Source organism: Labrus bergylta, chromosome 11, assembly GCF_963930695.1.
Source record: "Labrus bergylta chromosome 11, fLabBer1.1, whole genome shotgun sequence".
Taxonomy (NCBI): domain Eukaryota; kingdom Metazoa; phylum Chordata; class Actinopteri; order Labriformes; family Labridae; genus Labrus; species Labrus bergylta.
In genome coordinates, this window is record NC_089205.1 from 13,474,337 (window position 1) to 13,498,487 (window position 24,151).

Here is a 24,151-nt window from a genome sequence, read left to right on the forward strand (position 1 = left end):
GTAGTTGTCACAGTCCTTGATATGAGCTGGTAAATTGGTTCATTATTATGTACCTCTAACAGACACCATCCATTTCTCCTAATTTAGTTCTTTGTGCTGGTACTCAAAAGTCTCCCCTAATTTGAGCTCTGGATAATATTTATCCTGTTATTGTGCTTTTTCCTGGATTAAATCATTAAATCATTAAATGGTGAAGTGAACACTTCAAACTAAGGCAAACATCCATGAATGTTTGGAAACTGTAGATTTGTACTAATGATGTTGACAAGAAAAGCAGAAGGTTTCCCTTCCAAAATGTGTTCTTGAAGACAGACCTGATGGGTTTCAATGTGCTCGCTGTTGTATGCAACCAGTTTTGCACCACAGTATGTCATCATGTGTGATACTAGCATTGCGCGCATATAAGCTTTTGCTGACTGTGAAGTGAGTAAGACTGAAGTGAGAACTGACTGTGAACTGAACTGTGAAGTGAGTAAAGGTCTTATCTGATTTGCCAGAATGAACTCTTGCACACTACTACTTGCACATTACAAAAACACAGAATGAAACTACAATGCTGTCATCAGACTGTAAACTCACTGAGAGCCACAGTATGAAGTAAAAATGTGTCCAAAAATGGTGAATGCAAATGTAAAGAAAGAGGAAGGAGTAGGGGATGGAATAAGAAAGATGTTTTGACAGAGAAAAGGAGGATGCAGTGTTTTTACAGCTGTGGAACACAACTCAAACTCATGCATTTACACACACACACACACACACACACACACACACACACACACACACACACACACACACACACACACACACACACACACACACACACACACACACACACACACACACACACACACACACACACACACACACACACACACACACACACACACACACACACACACACACACACACACACACACACACAGGTCTGTCTTCTGTTAAAACCAATAAGCTCCTCTGGATCTGACTGAGAAATTCCACAGCACTCTGTCACACATAGACAGAACCCCTCCTCTATTTAAATGCATCCTCCCAAAACAAACTGAACTATAACGTTATATATATATACACAATTTTCATCCAATGATTTCATCCATCCATTTCCTTCCTCTTCCTCACCGCGACCCTGTGGCAGCAGGCGAAGTAAGTCATCCCAGACTTCCCACTCCCCAGCAACGTTTTCCAGCTCCTCCTGGGGGATTCCGAGGGTGTTCCCAGGCCAGACGGGATATATAATCCCTCCAGCGAACTCTGGGTCTCCCCCTGGGGTCTCCTCTCAGAAAGGTTTGTAGCAAGGCACTTATCCCTAGCATGACAAACTGTTGCGAGTTATGTTGAGAGTTAAAATATAATCGGCAGGTACACACAATTGTCTTTTTTGAAGTGAATCTTAGAGCTGCGCTACTTCAACCTCTATAATTAACACACTTAGTTGTTACTCCTCTTACTACACATCATTTTATTATTATAACTGACATTGCAGCTATAAATATATCTTATTCATTGTTGTTGTTGCTGCTGTGTTTGTCTCAATCCTTCTTCCTGCATCTCCCTGTGTCCCACTGTACAAGCCCAACACAGATTCTGTAGACGGCTGTTCATCATGACTCTGGTTCTGCTTGAGATTTCTGCCTCTTTAAAAGGCAGTTTTTGTTTGTGCTCATGAAGGATTCATGTTGGCTCTTTGTAGGTAATATAATAAAGAGTAAGGTATTTCTACCTGCTCTTTGTAAAATGTGTTGAGATCACATTTGTTATGAAAGGAGCTACGGTAAGTGTAAGTTAAAGCAGGAAGACTGGTTATATTCTTAAATTCACACATTCATTCATCTCTTCATTCAGCCTAAACCACTCCCCCTACTACTTCCTCTGTCTCGCTGCTCTGGTGATCAGCTGATTATGGGAGTTTACTCTTCAAGTATTTAACCAACCAGATTCTGCCACAATCTCTCCCAACCAATCATCCTGCTGCTGCCAAATGCTAAAAACTGTTTTCTCACTTCCGCAGTCATTCTGTCTTTACAGTGCAACCGCTGCAACCCTCCTCCGCTCCAGTCACCTCCATTGCAGCTCAGCAGAGTCCAGATACAGGCTCAGAAACCCATTCCTCATCACAGCCTCCCTTCCTCTTCACCACCACCAGTGTCTAGATTCCATTGGGGGTGGGGTGGGGGGGGTATCCTATCCTGCTGTCGGCCTCATTACCCCTCAGAGTACATGAAGTTGTCATGGTGGAGTTGAATCCCCAAAGACTATGCACATTTATTTCTAAATTGTTAAAAAAAAAAAATTGTTGTTTCTCAATTAAGTCTCCCCTGACTGAATTGGCATTTTACATATAAAGACTGATTAATGGATATTTGCTTCTATAAATCTACGCAAATGTTAAAGTATAACTAACACAGCTAAAAGCAGGCAGGTACCCTGACAGGTAGGTTTCATGTAAATAAAAAAGAGCTGTGTGTTTGCTTTAACTGACCACATTAATCATTATTGTGCATTTCTATACAGCTGATCATTAGAAGCAGATAAGAAGGGAAAAGGTAAAAAAAAAATAAAAAAAATAAAAAGCCTTTTTAAAACTTGGAACTAGGAGTAGATTGAGGTTTAAAGGGGTGAAACAAGTCCAACCAGAGTAAAGACAGAGAGGTGAGGGAGTTCAGGAACTTTACAGATTTAAAGAGTCAGAATACCTACAACATGAAAGACTGGTAGGAAAAGAACACATGTGCCAGTACATTAGCACGTTATCTTGGAAAACTAGATCAATGGGAAATCATGTGCTCGACAGAGTGCTGATCTCTGCACGTTTCTTATTTTCACTTCTTTCTGCTTTAAATTGGCACCACTCTCTCTTTTCCTTTGCCTTGGAAACTGTTTACTTCATGTCTCATGTATTCTCCTTTATCTTATCTTTTTAATGTTTTTATTTTATTTATGTATGTTTGTTCACTTTCTCCTTTACCCTCCTGAATATAAACTTTTCCCAGGACTTTTCAGTAATACATTCAAGTCAAAAACATTCAATGTAGCCTGAAATTTAGGAAAACCCTACACAATAGTATCACACACATAAAACCATGTTCACTGTAAGGGCAGCTCTGAGAGAAAATGACTGCCCATGTGCTGGCTCCTATTTTATCTACCTCAACAACCACATTGACCGGACCATATTTTTCAGCTTACAGGCTGATGCTGCAAGCCAGAAAAGTCAATACTTCAGATCAATCCCTGCAGGCGAACATTAGCTACATGTCTAAGTTAAATACTGAAATACTAAAATATGACGACAATCACAATACTGGTCAGGAACAAACACACAGATCAGTGTGTTGTGATGACACATTCATACGCCTTATAACTATGTGACAGTCAAAATTAATAAGACCAGCACTGTCACATGTAGACATACACGTTAAAGCCATGATGTAGGTCAGTGTCCTGTAATGTATCGATAGCCAACCATGCGTCTTCTGACCATAAGAATGAACCAATCAGGAGAAAGTAGAATGAGGAAATGGGTTTGAATGTTTGAAGACCTCACATCCTCGAACATCTGCTGCCTATGAAACTGAGTAATGTAATAACACACACAAAAGGAGAGAGAGGAGAGGGGAATTCAAGAATCTTTCCCAGTTTTCCCCAGAGAAGAAGAAGGAGAGACAGAGAGAGATTTTATCTGGGTGTGTCTAAAATCTTAGCTCTCCAGCTGGCCTCGGCGGTTATACTGGACAGAGCTGGAGAAAAAAAAGTTGATGAGAGGCGCAGACTAAAGAAAAATATTGTGAAAGGAAGATGAAAGCATTTCAGTGAGGCACATTAGTCAGACACTGATTGCACTTGGCCAAAAACTCAACATTACACTCAGACCCCTATGTACACACACACTTCCAATAAAGGACACACCCACATTTTTATATATATGTATATGTGTGTGTGTGTGTGTGTGTGTGTGTGTGTGTGTGTGTGTGTGTGTGTGTGTAAGCACATCTGTATATTAAATCCAGATCAGAAAAGTGGTTATCCACATATTTTCCATCATTACCTCACCAGAAACAGTTTAAAGGGAGAGAGAGAGCGAGCGAGATGGAGGTAAAAATCCAGACAGATGAAGAAGGGAGGGATGAAAATGACAAAAAGGACAAAGAGACAGAGAGAAATGAAAGGAATGAAAACCCTGAGAAATAAATAAGAAAAAAAAATAAAAATAAAATAAGAACAAAAGCATATGGAACAGCAGGAAATGGACTTAAAGAAGGACTGAGAAACATGAAGCTGCGAGCTGCTCTCATGTGGAAAGCCAATTTCCAAAACTGTTAAAGCACAAAACAAACCCATAAAGAGTTTTACTGCTGCCTATTTACTGTCAGTTTGCTAAAAATAAGTCCAAATAGCATGCTAGATGTCACCATTATTCAGTCAACACAGGCTCAATTAACTCTTCCTAAGGAGCATATCGAATGTGACATCACAACAGCGAAGAGGTTTCACACTTCAAACCATAAAGCTCTGTTTTAACAAAAGGTGTGTGATAATAAGGGCTTTACTAAAGAAAAACTGCAAACACTTCTGTCTGTGTTAAATACCTTAATGCATCACTGAACAATCCACAGCTTTTGTTTAAGTCTTAATATCAGTTATACTAAAGACACCTCAAATGATGACATCCAAGTTGTGGATTTAAGACTGTGGAAAACTTGGGGACAACCAAGTGCTAAGGGGAGAAGAAAGAGAGCTAAAGGCAGAGAGAGGGGGAACAAAGCAAGGGGGAAGAGAGAGCCAGAAACAATGATGTCCATTGAGGGAGGTGAGCCTATCATCTACTCTGACTACCACAGAGAACACACACACATGGACACACACACACACAAACAAGCAGACACAGATTGAGATAGTAGTACAGCCCAAAATGCAAAGATGCCTCGCATGCCTACGCACACATAAATATGCATGTTAAACTATCTCAGCCCCTCCAGTGAAAAACATAGACAGACACACAATACATCTAATGTGCTCTCTAGCATACAGCTACAGTAACGCAGAGCGTCCCAACTCATGACAAAACTATGCCCCACATACAGTCAAATATGGGTTTGTGCAACTGTGCTGACATCACATGCAGTGTCACAGAGCCAAAGTCCATCGAAACACATTCCTACTGTATACTGATTAAAAAACACATCCACTCAAATTCTTGAGAGAAATAAGCTAAATACACAGAGACAAAACAAACACACACTTCCTTCTCCCACATCTCACAAACACACAACCTTACCTGTCACTTTTCAGTTCCTTTTCAGTCACTTCTCAGCATGAATGTAAAGTTGACACAGACACACACTCTCAAGTCGCGAAAAAAGCCACAAATCAGTTAGTGGTTGCCTTGTTCTAGCAGAAAGTTTAGGGAAAACTAGCAACTTACAAACAAGAAAGAGAGCCAGGAGGTAAGAGATCAACTTTCTTCAGCAGTCCCGGGCCACACAATGAGGAGGAGACGAGTGAGAGAGGCGGGGTTTCAGCACATTCCAGCTTAAGCAGTGAGTAGTGATGTCACATTGAGGGTGAAAAAAAAGGAAAAACAAAGGAGGAAAGGAGAGCAGAGAAGCAGGGATAAAAATGAGTAGGTGTTTACCTCACCCAATCACAAACAAAGTTTTCTTTCTGTCTTTAAAACTCACACACACACTCAATTCCTTTCACTGTGACTGCATATAGGTAACAAAAAACACACGGCACAGTCTATTGTTCTTAAGACACACCCAAATGGAAATAGTAGCGATGTAAAACTGAAAAATTTATTTAATTCTGGATAGAGAGGAACAGGTTAATCAACAATTGTTAAAGATCTGACTGAAAGGAAGGTAAGTAAAAAGACTCAGAGAGATCACAATCTGAAAAGACAGCAACAGGAAGACGAGGACATCATGGAGGAGGACTGAATGAAGAAGGGAGGACAAGCAGCCAAACAAAGCAAGCTTAAAACCAGTGTAGTAGTGAAAATAAGAAAATTTCATATATCTTGTCCTGCACATCCCAAACACAGGGACTCACATACACACAAGGGTACAAGGCTGAACGCTTGAGGGAGGAAAAACAGTACTCACAGTCAGGTGCTTAATGTGACTCACTAACGCACTCAGTATGTCTCTGAGAAGTCCACATTGTTCAGGGTAAGTGGGTTAAGCAGCTAATGAGTGACCAAGCAAAGTCTGAACACTGTGACATTTACCGCGCACACAGCGGAGGCACAAAGCAAGGCAATGGCACAACATCTAAAACAACCCCCGACTCTAGCAATTCCCAAACTGTTCCCACATGTCCAACTTTAATGACACATTTCAAGGTTGAGAAGGCACGGGTCTATGTTTTCTCAGGTCCCACTGACAAGCACACAAGCACAGACACACTGCGTTTACATCCTGAGAAGGCTGATATCTACAGGTAGTGGAATTCTTAGACTTCATTGTAATATTTCGCCAACACAGAGGCCTCTTCTCTTTCTCTTACATCATAGCATGAGCGCTTAAGTTTCGCAAACATGGCTAACTATGAACTGATCCAGAAAATTGAGCAACTTATTTTGACCTGCATTAACATCACTCTGTCTCTGGTTCTACATGTCAGTTATCAGGATTATTGTACTTGGCATACTTTGCTTTATATGCTGAGCTTAATCAGGGATTCAGCCAGCTTTTGGAATCTAGGGACATCTAGGGTTTCTCTCTAACCTTAGGGAGTTCAAATCAGTTCCTTGAATGCCCCAAATTGGGGGGTATCGATACAAATGTAGCTCGCATAAATCCACCAGTTGCAAAGGAAACAAAACATCTCACCAGCCACTTTTACTGTCACATATCAAACAGATGTAAGACATGCTTGTTGGTGAGGCGAGAATGCTGACAGCTTTTACAATTATCTACAAAGATTAAATCTGTAGGCTCTTAAACCTGAGTTTGAACTAAGGGACTCAACTATATTGCTCTGTCTTGCCCTTTTTTTTTAAAAACTATTTTCATAGGAAACTCCTGTTGTGTTGTTGCTCTGTTAGAATGTGTGGATGCTTTCTTTGTTCCTGGACTCTTAGTTATGGTTTGAGTAATAGTGAGAATGCAGACATGCTCTGTATTGTGTGTGGCCAAGCCTGTCAACTTGCAAAATGTAGTCACAACTTAGCCTATGCCCCTTAATGAGACATATGCACACAAGCTTTTTGAAAAAGAGCTGTATAGTGAGGTAAATGTAGCTGTCAATAATACAACCAGCAGTAAAGGGTGTCTGAATGCAAACAAGTTGTTGAGCCATACTGGATCGCTAAACCATCCATCTCAATTCCTTTGAAATCCTCCCTGCCTCTTTTTACTGAGGTGTGCTGACTAACACTGAAGGAATTCACAATGTACAGCGTGCGGATTTACACCCAGTAATAAGGGTAACACAAACAAATGCAAACAATCAAAGCAGTGATGTTAACTTACATTGTTGAGCTCTCTCTGGTTTCCGTACAGAGGGTGGTACTTCCTGTATTTGCCCTGGCGGTATTTGTGAGTGATGAATCGTCGTCTCTCGTCGCTGCAGCTAGAAGGTGTCAAGGCTTCACTTGGAGGGATGTTGGCTGCCCAGAAACTGTTAACCCGCTCGTTACCGAGCAAGAGGAACACCTGTAGCACAGTTAGGATCCGAGAGATTTAGTTCCACATAAAGAAGATTGTGAAGAAAGTACATAGAGGGTCTACATTGTGCAGATTTTGTGTTGTCTCTTGATAATATGCACTCTGCAGTTTGTAAAGTTTGGAGATGTTTTGCATTATTATTTTCATTGCAATTGTTTCTGGGCAAAGTAGAAGGAAGCTCTTGACCTTCAGACCCCCTCCACATGAGGAGTTTGGTGCTCTCAGAGACATTAACAATATAATTCAATGAACTCCTTCACACAGGCAGAATCCACTAAGAAAGTAGCTGAGCATACAAATCACTTAATGGCAGTTAATTAAGGTGCAGAGGACTACCGTTTCGACACCACTGTGTCTTCCTCAGAGTCGTGTTTTTGGGTAAGTTGATAATTTTTCCCCAATTGCATGTAAAAAAAAAGTGTAATGCAGACAATTTAACAACTAGAGTTTGAAATAACCACAGAAAATAAAAAAAGTATCTGATACGTCGACAAAAACTTCACTCAGATTATCAAGAACTAATGTGTTAGACTGTGTTACATTATACTATTGTAATTAAACTGTACTTTAGGTTACATTTATCTGCAGCTCTACCTGGTTTAAGCTGTTAAATCATAGTTTTCATTTATGTATGAAACTTTAAAAACGTTTTCTTCGTGTGTGTGTGTGTGTGTGTGTGTGTGTGTGTGTGTGTGTGTGTGTGTGTGTGTGTGTGTGTGTGTGTGTGTGTGTGTGTGTGTGTGTGTTTGTGTGTGTACCTGTATAAGCTCCTCTGTCCAAACCTTCCTGTCCATCTTCAGACTACGAACCTTTGAGATGCTTGGACCCAATCCTCTGTGCTCTCCTGTACAATGCCCACAGACGTGCCAAATAACGTCAAAACTTGACATATTCTCTGACATCATATTCACTAACATAAGTGCACAAACCACTAAAATGTTCAAATGAAAGTACACACATATCCAAACTCTTAAACACACAAACCTGCGCATCTTTTGCAGACCACCACACACAGGTTGATGGCAGCCCATTCTGGCTTTGAAGCGCCACAGTCTGCACAGAGACTGTTGCTAGGCTCCATCCAGATCTGATCCGCCACCTCGCTGTTCGACAAGGCCTCACCTATCGCATCCCGCATGGCCTCTACCCACTGCTCTCGCAGCTGCTCAGACTCTGCGATGAAACTGCGAAGAGAGACACACAAACGGCCGAGTGTTAATGCCGACATGATGGTGTCGATAACAACTCCCAAGTGACAGAAATACACAAGCCTGTGTTTGTCCTGTTGGTCTCTATGCTCATAATCCACTGAGTTCTGACTCTTACTCGGCTCTTGTATTAAATCTTTTAGAGTCAAAGGCTGGAAACTGTACAAAGACAGTTCCTCCTCTTCTCATTCCTCAAACAACATGTTACTTCTGTTTCCTTAAAAAACATATGCAAACATTTCCCACCGACTACAGACAAAAGTACACACTTAGACTGAGACACACACACTGACTCACAGTCCAGCTCTTATACAAATACACAAGCCATTTCAGATTTCCCCATCCTGTCAAGCTGAGCTCTTGTGCTGCAGGCTGTGCACTGTCAGCCAAAAGACCACACACACCACATCAACACAGACACACACACTCACACAAAGGGCTTTTCACATTCACAAAAGATGTCCAGCTGAGGACTCTGAAGATAGTTGGATGGTGGGAGTTCTCAGTAAAATAACAAGATCTAATTTAACCTTAGAAACTTAGCACCAAGAGCTACTCAGACTTTCAATGGAGAATGATTCTCTTGACACTTGAATACTTAAATGCTAATGCACAGTTTACTTATAGAATAAACATTCACAAAGCACACATTCTGGTCAATAGTTTACTTTGAACGTATTTACAAAGCAAGACAGACCATAAGTGTGTGTGTGTTGCAATTTTGTGAGCATGCTGTACCTGAATATGCGGTAAGGTGTGGTGAGATCAAAAGTACGACGATCAGTTTCTTTAACATTTCCTACATTCATCTCAATGGATGTGATACCCACTCCTAATCGATAGTCCTGCAGTAAAAAAAAAAAAAAAAGGTTTGATCAAATTGTGCAACTTTTTGAACCTTAAATACTCTGTGTGAAGGAAAAGGTCATGTGAATAGTGTCTACAAGGATTTGTCATACATATGGATCAAGAGAAGACTTTGACTCCATTTATATTAAACAATAAATAATGGCATATGACACAAAAAATGTAATTTCTTCTAACATAATATTTTCCAAACAAAGACAAAATGCAGAAACAAAAATAGATTCTTTTCAACTTTTTCATTTGAAAACTATAATTATTCATCAAACACACACAAAGAGGTTACTTACCTCTACATTTTTGTAAAGAAAGACTTTATCTAATGCGACAACAGTATAAAGTTTGGAGCGTAACCCCCTTAGTTCTAGATTGCCTTGAAAGTCTGGGGCCAAAGGTGAGCCAGGGCTCATGGTATTGCGGGGCTTGCGCCCCCTAGTGCAGTCTTGCAGTACAGTCACCCAGTCGTTTCTTTCAGCTGGAAGGACGTGTAAACAAAAGTATGAATTTACAGGTTTGTATTATCTATTCATTTTAATGTATTACAAACAGCAGCGTGAAAATAATTTTATAGGTGTAGGCACACACACAGACGAGAAGATTAAACAGACTGACCTTCATTTTCAGCCCTGAAGATAAATGTTCGGTTGTTAGTGACGACCTCAAACTTCAGCTCTCCCACACTGCTCACATTAGTGATGAAAGCGGTAGAGATGATCCCCTTAGAATACACCTCCTACAACACAAATAAGCCTTAATGGATGTAGCATACAGCATGCAGGAAGTACATGAGTGTGTTTGTGCGTGTTTGAGTGAGTAGGAAATCCAGTATTAAAATGTACTGTGTCTGAGGAGCAAACACGCAAAGCATTTTTGACATCTGTCACACGCCTGTCTCAAAGGAGGGACACACTTCAAATTGAATAAATCCAACTGACTTCACTATGTGTGTAAAGCATGTCACCACAGGATCCCCACCTTTTAATCCCTATTTTTAGCGCTTCGTAAATTGTTGTGAACATAGAAACCTGTTGAAGTAACACAGATCTACTGCTGGTATCTGTTGTTATTGATCATGCCGCCTTGGTTTCACTCGAGCATTCTAAAGCACACTATCACACCCTGTCTCATTCCTGCATTGATATTGCAAAATTGATCTTGCTGTCTGTCATCATGTTGGGAGTTTTCCAGCTGTTGTTGCAATCGTAGTTTTGATTGTGACAGGAGGAATGACCTATAAACATGGGGTTGAGATGATGTGGACTGAACAGACTAGATGCTTCAGTGGCACCTCCGTAAGAACAATTCATGACTTTATTGTTTGTTGTTACCTTGTCGTTGTCGAAGTATCTCAGGTAGTCGACATCCAGCTTTACCCATCGTCTCTGATAATAAAGGGCCCTGTGTACAAGAACACACACACACACACACACACATTTTAAAAAAAGGGTCTTTTGGCAACTTGTCCTTTTATTGAAATACAAAAGGAACTCAGCCAAAGGATGTAAGTCACTCAACTCTGAAACATCATTATTGTTTATATTAAAATCATTATTGATGGTGGGCCTTAGATTCCATGCAAAGCATAAAACATATTGAGCCAAAATTAAAACCAAACTTTTACAGCATGTTCTGCATTAATGCCACGTTTGAAGGGCAAAGGTCATGTACATTGCAGATATCTGTGTGGATTTCTGTTCAATACACTGATGCTGAGTTGTGTTTATAAAGTTATACGTTTTCATTCATACCCTTGAGGTGGATTCTTGTCCAGCCAGCCCATCTTGATGATGGCAGCGAGCTGAGAGCTGTCCTCTTTAGTGGCCTGAGCCAGTCTGCCTGACTTTGGCAGGTAGACACTGCCTTGCAGGTTACTGAGAACCTCATCCTGCCACAGGGTTGGCCTTTGGATATGCAGAAAAAAAGCACACAACAAACAATTAGTTTAATTATTAACAGAAAGAAAACTCACAGATTTGTATTATAATAATGTAGATTTTGAAAACTCATAAATATTTCACTAATTGTATGGAAAAAGTAGCCAAGTCTTTTATTTAACTTAACTATGTTAAAGGTTTACTTTCACTCAGTACTTTAAAGTCGGCTTTCACAATCTCATGCAAAGTTGCCTCAAATTTAACTCCAATGTTTTTGTTTAACTGATGATTGGCATGAAGCATGATAAACCACATATCAGTCTTAAGATCATAATGCATGGGGCGCTGGTGGCGCAGTGGTTAGTGCACGCCCAAGCGGGCTGCCCAGGTTCGAATTTAGCTTGTGGCTCATTTCCAGCATGTCATTGCCCATTCTTTCTCCCCAATTTCCAACTCTATCCACTGTCCTATCTCTCAATTAAAGGCATAAAAAGCCCCAAAATAAATATTTTTTTAAAAATCGTAATGCATTCCTGTTTAATACTGGCATGACTGCTGTCGCGTTCCGAGACTGTTGAACAACCTTCCTGAGGGTCTGAGAGGAGCCGAGAATATTGAGATTTTTAAAGGCAGTCTTAAAACTCATTTATTCAGTCTGGTTTTTATATAGTGCTTTACATAAATTAAATCTTAGCATTATTGTATTGTCTTTTTATCTAACTACAATTTTAAATGTTTTCTTTGATGTATAAATGTTATTATATTATTGCTTTTATGTCTTGTCTTTTTATTTCTTTTTGATCCATCTTTTCATTTTATTAAATTCTTATCTTCTTATTGATGTACATTAATCGCTCAATGATTTTATAAACTACTTTTTCGTCAACAACTTTTCTGCACTCTTGTAAAGCACTGCGATTTAATTTGTCTGAAAGGTGCTGATGAATAAAGTTTGATTGATTGACATAGAGAACTGATACAGGTGTGCTGGAGGAGCATTCCTGTTCAAACAGACGTTCATCTGAGGTTTAATTATTGTTGCATTGTGAAAAGCCTGGGAAGCTGCATAGGCCAATAATTTACTCTTTTCCACTTTTAACTTCATATACACATTTTTTATAGGCCAACAACTACTGGATGTAATCTAGCAGGGTACATAATCATCAATCATCATTCATTTAAATAATTCAAATTGTAGAAAACACACAGGGGACACAGTTTTGCTTAGTTTTGTGCCATTTTCCTGGATGATACAGAAAGGCTAAAATAAAAACTGATGAACCCAACTTTCAAAAACAAAGATTTTTTTGGGCAAATTTGCTTTGTTTGGGGCGTCTGTGGCTCAGAGGTTTTGAAACCAATCTCCTGCAGCCATATGTCGAAGTGTCCTTGGGCAAGACACTTAACTCCAAATCGCTATCGCTGCTACGTCAGTGGCATGTGAATGTGTAAGAATTGATTATTTAATAAAGTGATGGACACTTTACATGGCAGCCTCTACCATCAGTGTGGGAATGTGTTGTGATTGGGTAGGTGTGACCTGTGGTGCAATACATAATGGTTCAGAAGTAAGATGAAGGACTGGTAACAGTCTGTTAACAACCTTAAGTTTAAAAATAACATTAACAATGAAATTGTAAACATAATACATAATCATTTTCTAAGACAACTTAAACATCTCATTTCAATCTCCCAATTTCATATTCATCAGGGCACATTTCTAATCTGTGGTTATATTTATATTTTTGTTATTCTTCTAGTACTGAACTGAAATGTGTGCATACAGTGTAACACTACTAGAAAGAGTAGCATCATGACCTAATGCACAGAGATCAAAGCCTTTCATGGTGAAGTAGTTTCCAGCACACCAACAGAGACAGACGCACAGTGTGATGTAATAAGGCTGTCATGTTTAACCTTTTGCCACAATGCAAAGCTCTCTAACACCCCTATTCATGTTTTGCACTGAACAACAGCAACACTCTCAAGACATCCACTTTGTGCTTAGTCTATAAGTAAGGCTACTACATTTAAATACAGCTACATTTATTCAACCAAAACCCTTAAGCAAAGACAACTCAGGCAAAGGAAGTGTATTGTTGAGCGAACTGAAGTTACAGTGGAGCATATAAGAAATGATATACTCTGTAAAAACCAGCTTGTTATCTTTCTTCATGTGTACTGTTTATTAGAATATGAGTTTGTGAGTTTAAGTTAATTGTGTGTTTGTGTGTTGATGCGTGACTCACTCATCATCATCCAGCAGCTCATCATCACTGCACAGAGAACTGTACCGTCCTTTTGTCACTCTGGGAACTTGCAGGGACATATCCTATAGGAGCAGACATACTTCATCCACAATGTGCAGGAGAGCAAGAGCAAGAGGAAAGGGAAGAGGAAGAGAGGTGTGTAACAGAGGGAAATAATCTCACTTACCCTGTCTGGTGTTTTCATGCAATGAACACTAGGGTGAAACAAGTCTGGCTCCTCGTAGTCGTCAGAGTCATCATCCAGTGAATCCGAGTCTAATTAAGACAAGAAAAAAAAACCTTGGTAGCATGTCCAACATCAGTAGCACAAAAACACAGTAAACTAAAGACTTGTGAGTGATAGTGGTAAAAAAAAAAAAGAAATCCTTTTAGCAAGCTTTCCATGTGATACTTGGAATGGTTCAACATAAAAAGGGACTCTAAATTGATCACCTTGAGTAAGTAAAATAAATTGTGCCACCTGTTTCTTAATTCCTACCCAGAGCTGAATTGATCATCTGAATAATTTCAACTTTTTCTCCTGAATTCAGCCTCATAACTTTGAACAAATATAGAATATCAAGGGAAGACTGCATTCTATTGAAAGACAAAACAAGAGTATGTTTCTCTCAGGTTGATAAGCAGGTTAGCTCATGTGGCCTAGGGGATAAGGTGTTAAATACCGTAACTATGACAATCACGTGAACTTCTGTTGCATGTTGTTTACTTTCTTTATCTTAGTCCCTTATTCCATGTGGTGTCTCCAGTATATATTCCTTTCAGAAACTATTATGCAGTTACTACGGTACTCACTGTGCTCATGCAGGGGATGGGAGACCCTCTTATCAGGCACAGCCTTTTGAAGGTCAGCTTGAGATGGCTGTTGTGTGTTTTCCTGGGATTTAAGTGTCCTGATGCGAGGTGGGACCAGAGGAGTTTGTTCCCTGTGCAACTCATTAGCAACCGTCTTGGTGGGGAGTAGAGGAGAGGGGCTGGGGAATAAAGGGGAACAGGACATGTCAGCAGAGGTTTTGAGAGCAGCAGGTGAGTCCTCAGGCGCCGTGTTAATCTGAGGTCTGGTGAAAATCCCAAACAGACGGCTGATTCTATACATGCTCTATAGGTAAGAAAAACCCTCTCCTGTGCTGTTCTTCGTCCTTGTCTTTTTTTTATTCCATTGTAAAACTCAGAAAATGAAACGTTTAGAATGCTTTATCCAAAAACGGAATACAAAATAAAAAGATTGCCGGCAACAAAATTTGCAGCAATCATTGCAGGAAGTTAAAACTATCCCAGAATCCTGAAGGAAAAAACAGAAGAAGAAATAAAAATCCTCATTGTTGATGGCTGCACATAACTCTTTGTTCAGTGGTGCAAAAATGAGTCCCAGCTCTAACCGGCATTCCCTCTGCTCTTCCCTCTGACTGTCTGGTTTTCCCTCTCCTTCTGTTTTAAGCTGCAAGTCTGAACCTGCCTCAACCTGCAAGATCTGGATGTAAACACAGCATACCTCTGGATCCCCTGTAAACACACACACAAACACAGTATGTGTTCACAGGGGATATAGTATGCTGGTGAGACATTGAGTAATTGTTCCAGTACTGCCATTGCTGTTTTGGCGCTTTTATTTTGATAATGCATACAGGAGCACCAATTGGAAAGTCAAACAGAGTAACACAGGCACAATATACAGAGGTGTGTCCAGGGGCGTGTCCAGGGGTGGCATGGGTCCTCTTAAAACCAGATTGTCCACACTAGGTCCCACCCCAAAATCCTAATATATGCTTGGCTATTTGCCTAATTAGAGGATTAAAGGGATACTTCACCCGTTGAAACATGAATCTGTCTTGACATTGGGTCATATATGTAGTAGAAATGTGAAATAAATTTATTCTTCAACTTCTTTGCCGAGAAAAGGCAGAAAGTGTCTTTTTGGCTCATGTTGATGAAAGACACCAAATCCCAGGATGCACAGCACCGCAGGCCACTCCCACTAAGGTCCTCTAGTTCAGAATCAGAAATACTTTATTAATCCCAGAGGAAACATAAGACCGTTTCCTCAACTGATTCAGAAATTTCTTCCAGAATTGATCTTGGAAATTCCTGGCAGAAAACAGACTCTATGTCTGTGTCCATAGGCAAACAGTGAGAGTACCGACACTATCAGTCCGCCCCAGCTTGAGTCGGCCCCGGCTCCTCGTCCTCACCGCCGCCGACAGGCAGGCATTATGTCTCGGCTGCTGAGCTGGCAGCGGCCACCGGCGGCAATATAGCAATATAGCGGCGAGACGGTTACTGCCGACAAGCTGGTCTTGTGTTGCGGCCAGCTCCCGGCTCCCAGCGGCCAGCGCCCGGCAGCCGTAGCAGCCAAAACACAAGACCGGCCTGTCAGCAGCAGCTGTCTCACCGCTATATTTATATTTTTTCGCCATTATCAGCTTTCTCCATAGAGCCTGTTAGCATAGCTTCCAAGCAATATGGCGGACGTTAAGGTTCGATTCTGGGAGTGAGTTCCCACCCACTGATCTGTGATTGGTCTGTAGCTTCAGTGGTCGAAAATATGAGGAACTAGCGTTGTAGTTTCACCCCGCTAACCGCAACAGCTTCCAATGACTCAAAAATCATAATTTTGCGTCACTGGAAGCTCCTTTTCAGACTTAAAAATACAAAGATTTCCCATCTCAGGGGAAAATGAGGGCGGGATGCACGACCATTCAAAAATACTACCAGGTTTTTAATGATATGAAGTTTAATGCAAATGGGTGAAGAATCCCTTTAAGTACAAATCAATTATTCTGGCTGTTTTCAACAGGCTGTTTGTAGAACTTTCAGTTGTAAATAAATGCTTTACTCTTTCCATAAAACAAATCCATCCAACTTGCAATTGACTAACTTGCCACAAAATTTACATACGCAAGTTGCACAGTGTACAAGAGCTTGCATGCAAATTTCTAAGAACTTTAAACTGTGATTTTGCACATACATCTTTGATTTTGATTCCCTAAAAGAATCAAGCTACGAAGATGTATATGTTAAACAAATGTGTGTTACTCACATGTACATATTAGTGGGGATAGAAAGGGTTAAATGTTTTAATACATTTGTGATCACAAACTTCATGCAACCCCTGCATTAGTCAGTGGGCCACCCCTGTTAAAAAAACTCTGGACACGCCCCTGACAATATATGTATATTTACTCTGGCCAATAATAATAATAATTGCTATGCTAACATTTTATTCACAAATATCTGCATGTTTATATCAAAGTTAGACTTTAATAAAATTGTGGAATGTTTTTTTTTCAATACATGTATGCTATATGTCACTGCACACTAAACGTTAATGAACCAATACAGTTCTTCTGCTTCTCTGAAATTACAACATTAGCAGTCAAATTTTCCACGATAAAAACTCCATAATTGTGGAAATCATTCATTCACAAGATTTTTAACGCCTTCAGACACTATTGCCATGCTAATGGAAAGTCTAGAGTGAGCACACAGGCATTTTTTTCTCGCCCTCAAGTGTTGTGTAAGATCCTCTTTATTTATGTCTCTTGTGATTTTCCTTCTCTCTACTATTACAATGATCAGCTTTTACACTTTTAGTGCAGAGATAATTGTGACACATAAAAACACTGAATCAATACTGAAATCCAACCAAGATTTACACAGTATACTGTTTACACTTGGAATCATTCAGAGTTTTGCACCACTGTGGACAAAATGTAAAGCTAAGACAACAACACTAAAGACAACACTATAAATATAAGCTCTTTTCATTAGCTCTGTTTAATAATAAACCTCTAAACAGATAGACTAAGTTCACAATTACAGGAAACTGACCCGTTGACACAGTTCCTCCTTTTTCTCAGAGGAAGAGTGCTGAACTGGAAGCTGTTAGCGGGGTGCTATATTTAACACAGTCTATGCTGGTACACAGATGGAGGAAAGCTGAAAAACACAATGAGTACACCCTTTCTCTTAGCAAACCGAGTCTATGTGAAATTATTTTGAGCCCAGTTTTACACGTTATCTCCATATCAATGATAGCAGCTAACAGACACTGTGATGTCGACTGATGAGACACATTTTAAGCTAGCCTGCGTGTTGTTGTTGTTGGGCTTACATGTCTTGAATAAAAGCAAAATGAGGCATTTTAGCATACAAAAGCAGCAGCTAGCTGTTCTATTGAGTGGCATAAAATCAAACTATGTTCTGTATATCTGTTTGAAGAAGAGAGTACTAAAAGGGAGCACATAGAACTTGTAGACCACTACAGCTAAACACAAGCCCTCACATGATCTCATCGTAATGGTTTATTAATTATAAAAATAATTCACTTACATCAATGTCTGCAACCTAAACTCTAACAACCGAAGGGCGAGCAGAATAACTGTTCTCTATGTCATCAAATATGTCTGTGTACCAACTGTGCAAAGCTGTGACAACACTACTACTCTGGTCAAGGTAAACTAGTAAACTTGATCAAATTTGCACTAATATTATTCTAATCAGCTGAAAAAAGATTCCACCCAACTATAAAACAGCAGAAAACAAGAACACAGTTAAAAAAAAGATAACAAGCTTCCTTGTTTGAAACACTGAAACAAAGTGAGGAGGTGAGGAAGGAGGAGTGAGCGCATGCAAGTACAAACTGAGGAGTAACAGTACAGATAAGATAAGCATCAACTTTACCTGTCCTGACATGTTCAAAAGGAGTCCTCTTTCATGATGATACAAAAAGGCATAAGCGTACACAAACGCGTAACAGTGAGAGGAAAAGAAAAGGAAAGAAGGAGGAGGAAATGACTGTTCAACCAGAAGATGGGAGGAGACAACAAAGCACGTTGACAAGGAAACAAGAGAGCGTGTGAACGTGTACTAGTGGAGGCTTCCAAAAGTGAAGTTAGGTTCTCATATAAAATTACTTGTCTTTTTGTGATACTCTCTCTTTCATTGTCCGTCAATCACAGAAGCTAATTTAGGAGTTGTAACTGCTCTGTTTTGTTCTCCATTGTAACTTCCTCCCTCTTTCTACAGATTGTTTCCCTTTAACACACACACTGAAAAAAAAAAGCATGACACTAAGAAGTTAGCAAACTCAAAGCCTAAGGCAAACCTAAAGTTACTTTTGACATAACACACAGGAAAGGAGCTCCAAGCATTCAATTATTTACCTTGGAACTACAAAAAACAACAAATGAAAAATAACTGCTACAGCTTATTGGTAAAAATAGCTGAGGTGTCTAGTCCTGTTAAAGGATAAAATGTCTCTTAAAACCCTACCAGCAGCTTTATGACTTCTGAATTATAACATCCACAGTTTCAATGTACAAGAGAGCACATGAAACTACCAGAGTAAAACCTTTTAACCCTGCAAAAAGCAGATTCACATATACAATGTAGGAAAATAATAGCTGAGAAGAGGTCACCACAGAGCCTTTGTAAAAAAAAAGCATCGTGCATATCACACTCCAGTGGTCAGGTATGAGAAACCACAACAACAAACAGCAGCCTCACAGATAGGCAGGCTACTTAGATGTACATTGAAAAGGGTTAAGTTCACATGTGTAATCAACCAGCCACTCAGCTTTAGTTCACCGCAGTAAGTCATAATGTTTTGGGCTTTCAGTTTTAGAAAAGATCCTATTTTTAATATTAGGGTGTATTTAAAGCCACCAATAACACTTCTTGTGTCTAGACTGTGGCACAAGTGAAAAATTACAAGGAGTTGCAATGTACTTGTTTTGTCCAATAGATGGCAGCATAATACTCTAAGACAGTGGTTCTCAACTGGTCTAGTCTGAGGACCCACCACCAACTCCTTCATGAAAATGGTGACCCAAATTTCTCATATTTTTTCAACCAGTCAGATTTATTGAATGGAAAATAGTGCAGTTTGGACCTTGAATGGTACGTCACATTTGACAGAACAAAGAAAAGGAACAGAGTGCTGTTTTATGAGCACTTCATAGACTATTTATACCTTTTTTTTTCCAGTTAAATGTTTGCGACCCACTGAAATTGGCTCCACGACACACTTTTGGGTCCCTAACCACCAGTTGAGAACCACTGCTCTAAGAATTAAAATTGTACAGAGATTTCAATTTAATTTGTCTCTTTAAACATTAAACAGCCATCACTAATATTACTTCAATTCAATTTTGCTTAGATTTTGACTAGGATAACACCCTATCAATAAAATTCACCCTCTTTGTGTTAAAGTCACCTTTACCTCTATATTTAACATTATTGACCATGCACAACACAGTTATTAGATGTATATTAAAGGGGAAGAAAGGCTAAAATGTTAACACTCAACCAGGAGGAGTCAAGAGGCCCAGAGAGGGGGACCATAACCATACTGAGGCGGAAGTGACTGATCGTAATAGTAACATATGAAGTTAATCTGTTCCTTGTTTTTTTCCCCAATGTTAACAGCTGAAGAGAGACAGGAAACTTCGGGCGGAGAGTGTTTCAATTTAAACATATGCCTTACCTATTCTTTTTGGGAGACTGTGCTGGAATCCGTTGTGGGATTGGTGGAGGGCACTTTGGTCCCACTCCTACTTTTGGAGGGAGAGGTGGAACGCTTCTGTCATTGCTGGGGGAAGCCATGGGTGAGACAGGTGATGTTTTTCTTCCTCCATCACTGCCTAAATGTTGGCCAGGTAGCTGAATGGCTAAGGTCTGAGGCCGAGTTAGGGCCAAGGGGAAACTTGGAGGGTGAAGAGGGGCATGTGTGGGAGTATGGGAAGGGGCTGTGATTGGGGATGCACTCTTGGACACAGATCTGCTCAGTACAGGTGGGGCTGTCACATCATGTTGGTCCAGTTTGGGTGATGCAGGTGAACGAGGTGGAGGTGAGGGGTTCAAGGGTGAGGTGAAGCGCTGTGGGGGACAGTTGGGAGTGCTTCGTGGGGGGACAGGGGGTAGAGAGGTGTCATAAATTGGAGAATCATCAGGGCAGGGTTGGCAATCGACTGGAGCACTAGTGCGAAACTTAGTCCTCTCTTTAGGCACAGGCCTCTCCCTCTCTCCATCTTTTCCTCCATTGCTCTCTTCTACTCCTCCTTTGGACAAGTATTGTCTTTTTCCAGGAACTGGTGTCTTCTCTGCTCCTTCTCTACTTTCGTCTTTCATCCTTGAAACTTGTCTCTCCATGGGGACTGGTTGCTCTCTATCTCTGGGCATTGTCATCAATGGATCACCACTTCTCAGTTTCTCCTTTTCCTCAAGGACAACTTTAGCTTCCACTGGGACGGGCACAGGTCTCTCGCGCTGCAATATTTTACCAGGTCCTGTTTCCTCCAACCTCTGATCTCTCTCAGACTGTGCAACATGAGATAGTCTATCAGATTTTGTGTCAACATTACCCTGCGTTTTGTTCAAGCTAGCCAGAATGCGTCTCCTGTGACCTGACAGGGTGATGCCCATATGCTCCAGCTGACGTGGTGTAAGGGTGAGACATTGTTGTAGAGTTGCCAGCCCGGCACTCCGAAATGCCTCAGAATACTGCTCAAGACGAAGCACACACAACCAGTCCCACACTGACAAACAGGACTCAGACTGAGACATGACTGTTGCTTGTGAGGGCCAGTTTGTCCACAGAGGAAAGGCAAACTTCAAACACCTTAGATCATGGTGTACAATACCTGGGAAAGAGACAAAAATTAAAATGTGTGGTATGACTAACAAAAAAAGCACTGCATTCAGCATTTGCAAAAAAAAACACTGTTGTAATACAGTTTTTTTTTAAAAAGAGGAATTGAGGAATTACAGACCAAATGATGATTCATTAATAGAGATCAGATTTATAGACTATTCCCAGCAGTCCCAAAGTAGTATGTAATAAATTGACGTCACAGTTGTGACTGTGACCTTGGTAAAGGAGGAAGTTGTGTGGATGCCTTAACAGAAAGATAGCATAGCAGTTAATTCACTTTGATAAGCACTATCCTTGTGAAGTCAGAAACTTTCAGGTCAGATGATCTTTGATGCAAATTTAACTTGGAAATTACATTGCTCGCTGTGATTCCCCCTTATGTGTTACACATACATTGCTTCTTTACAGTAGTTGATACACTGACGGTACTAAAACACAACAGACCACTATGGGAGGAAGTGTTATTGACACAACAAGCATTGGCACACACAGCACGTTCATACCGACTGGCTCACTTCTCCCAAACACACACTTGAAGGCTGCTTAAGTGGATTCAAGACCAGCCTCACAAAAAGCCTCCTCGTCTTTTTACACCAGCTCTCTCTTTCTTGACTCTTTTCTGTACGTCTTCATTTATAATTTATGTACATCATGCCAGTGTTATAACTGTCTAAGAGTGAACATTTTTCCTAAAAGTTTTCAGTTGGCAGGTCAGTCACAATTTCAGGTCCTGGTTTGCAAACAGCAGGCAGTGCCAGCTCCCTGCATTCCCATGATTCAAACCTGCCTGACTGTGAGTAATACCACAAGGGGGGCTGTTGTCATTATAAATCAGCACTACCAAAAAACATCAGTTAAAGGAATCCTGACAGCAAAATAACTTTGGACCTCCAAAAGCCATTTTGTTGCTTTAAAATACATTCAATCAAACCCCTCTTGAATGTGTTGTGTTTTATCGCCATGCCTCACTCTTCAGACTACAAAAGGAAGCTGCTCGTTTGCCAGGCTGAAACCACGAACACAAACACACAGCTTTCTATGTGGCCCTCTAGACTGAATATTACTTGTACTAAGGCAGCGCAAATGTGCCTAAGAGAAAAATTAAAAGTAGATTCAACTTTTTAAAACTCCATCTCAATGCAACGTGAGCTAATACACTAAAAAAAAAAACATGAGTGAACTGAGAGCTACAATCCTTATTACACAATAATGAAAGTACACAGAGAGTACACTTCATTGGAAATAGGCTGATAGATGTTTATCCATGATGCCTTTAAACACAAAATGAACATTACAATGAATGAAACTATTACATTTCTTATTGCAGTATATAATGTGTTTGAATATTACATTTAAAAAGGGTATTTCACTATGAAAAAAAGACTGAATTCAGCAGTGTTTGATTACATTTCACATTAATACGTTGTGTATGGAGCATTTAACAAATACACCAGCGGTAGATTATATCTCAAATACACTTGAGACAGATTGCCCTGAGAAGCTAAAAAACGTGACACAGACCTGATTTCATTGAGTACTTGTTGTGAGGGCTAGTGGGGCTGGATGAGCACACAAAAACCCACAACATCCAGCCCGAGAAATGCCAACAAGAAGTGGCTGAGTATGCTGAAATGAGTGCCTTTCATTTCCTGTTGAATGTTTTCTGTGACATGGCTGAGCACACAAGACGCAAGGACATGGCTGTGTCAATCTCCTATCTGATCAAACACAGTTCCTATTTTTAAATTCAGGAAGTCAGAAACACCTCATGAGGCGGATTAAAGTCTTCTTGGTCCTCAGCAGTCACTGGGGTGTTACTCATAAACCAAACATACGTATGCAAAGTCAGAAACGTACATGAGAATACACACACTCCTAGATTTAACTTAGCAGGTCTCAGCATTTTTTTTTAATTTTTTTTAAAGATTTATTTTGGGCTTTTTGTGCCTTCAACGCAGAGAGAGGACAGTGGACAGAGTCGGAAACCAGGGAGAGAGAGCGGGGAATTACATGCGGAAGGGGGCCACGGGTGGAAGCGAACCCGGGCCTACCGCTCGAGACGAGAGTCTCAATACATGGGACACGCGCCCTAACCACTGCACCACCAGCGCGCCCGGGTCTCAGCATTTTTGAGAAGACATTTATCATCTCAGCAATTTGGACTAGAAAAGCCTTTCATCAGCCATTCATGTTCTGTTTGTTGTGTGTGTGTGTGTGTGTGTGTGTGTGTGTGTGTGTGTGTGTGTGTGTGTGTGTGTGTGTGTGTGTGTGTGTGTGTGTGTGTGTGTGTGTGTGTGTGTGTGTGTGTGTGTGTGTGTGTGTGTGTGTGTGTGTGTGTGTGTGTGTGTGTGTGTGGCACAAGTGCTTAAAAGAGGGCAAGAACAAATGAAAAACGTTTTAAACATCACGCAGATACACCCTCACTGGGTGTAACTGCCATTGAATAACTGAGCCATATATGATCTGTCATGAGGAGGTTGCATGCATGATGTGACACAGGAGACACACAGCTGTGAATAAAGAAAGTGGCAGACCAGAACCGATGTAAGTCTCCAGGGTTCAGCCTATTAATAGGTCATTTACATCCTAAATCCCCCAATGTGACTGATGAACCTTTTAG

At 40.4% G+C, this 24,151-nt stretch overlaps 1 protein-coding gene across 3 annotated transcripts in view; it reads right to left on the minus strand.

The window, feature by feature from the left end:
• The window catches only part of LOC109989824 (arf-GAP with Rho-GAP domain, ANK repeat and PH domain-containing protein 1), a 45,574-nt gene that overhangs the window by 15,735 nt on the left and 5,688 nt on the right, over positions 1 to 24,151 (minus strand). For 2 of the 3 annotated variants that reach the window (XM_020641718.3, XM_020641717.3), the window contains exons 2-13: positions 20,365 to 21,520; positions 14,676 to 14,854; positions 14,050 to 14,138; positions 13,863 to 13,945; positions 11,488 to 11,640; positions 11,068 to 11,137; positions 10,352 to 10,472; positions 10,030 to 10,214; positions 9,614 to 9,720; positions 8,652 to 8,851; positions 8,426 to 8,511; positions 7,473 to 7,655 (exon numbers count right to left, since the gene is read on the minus strand). In XM_020641718.3, the coding sequence (XP_020497374.2) occupies positions 7,473 to 7,655; positions 8,426 to 8,511; positions 8,652 to 8,851; positions 9,614 to 9,720; positions 10,030 to 10,214; positions 10,352 to 10,472; positions 11,068 to 11,137; positions 11,488 to 11,640; positions 13,863 to 13,945; positions 14,050 to 14,138; positions 14,676 to 14,854; positions 20,365 to 21,443 (2,535 nt within the window). In that variant the 5' untranslated portion in view covers positions 21,444 to 21,520. Of the gene's footprint in view, positions 1 to 7,472; positions 7,656 to 8,425; positions 8,512 to 8,651; positions 8,852 to 9,613; positions 9,721 to 10,029; positions 10,215 to 10,351; positions 10,473 to 11,067; positions 11,138 to 11,487; positions 11,641 to 13,862; positions 13,946 to 14,049; positions 14,139 to 14,675; positions 14,855 to 18,560; positions 18,684 to 20,364; positions 21,521 to 24,151 lie in introns of those variants that run through there. The other variant, XM_065960066.1, reaches the window with a different exon arrangement.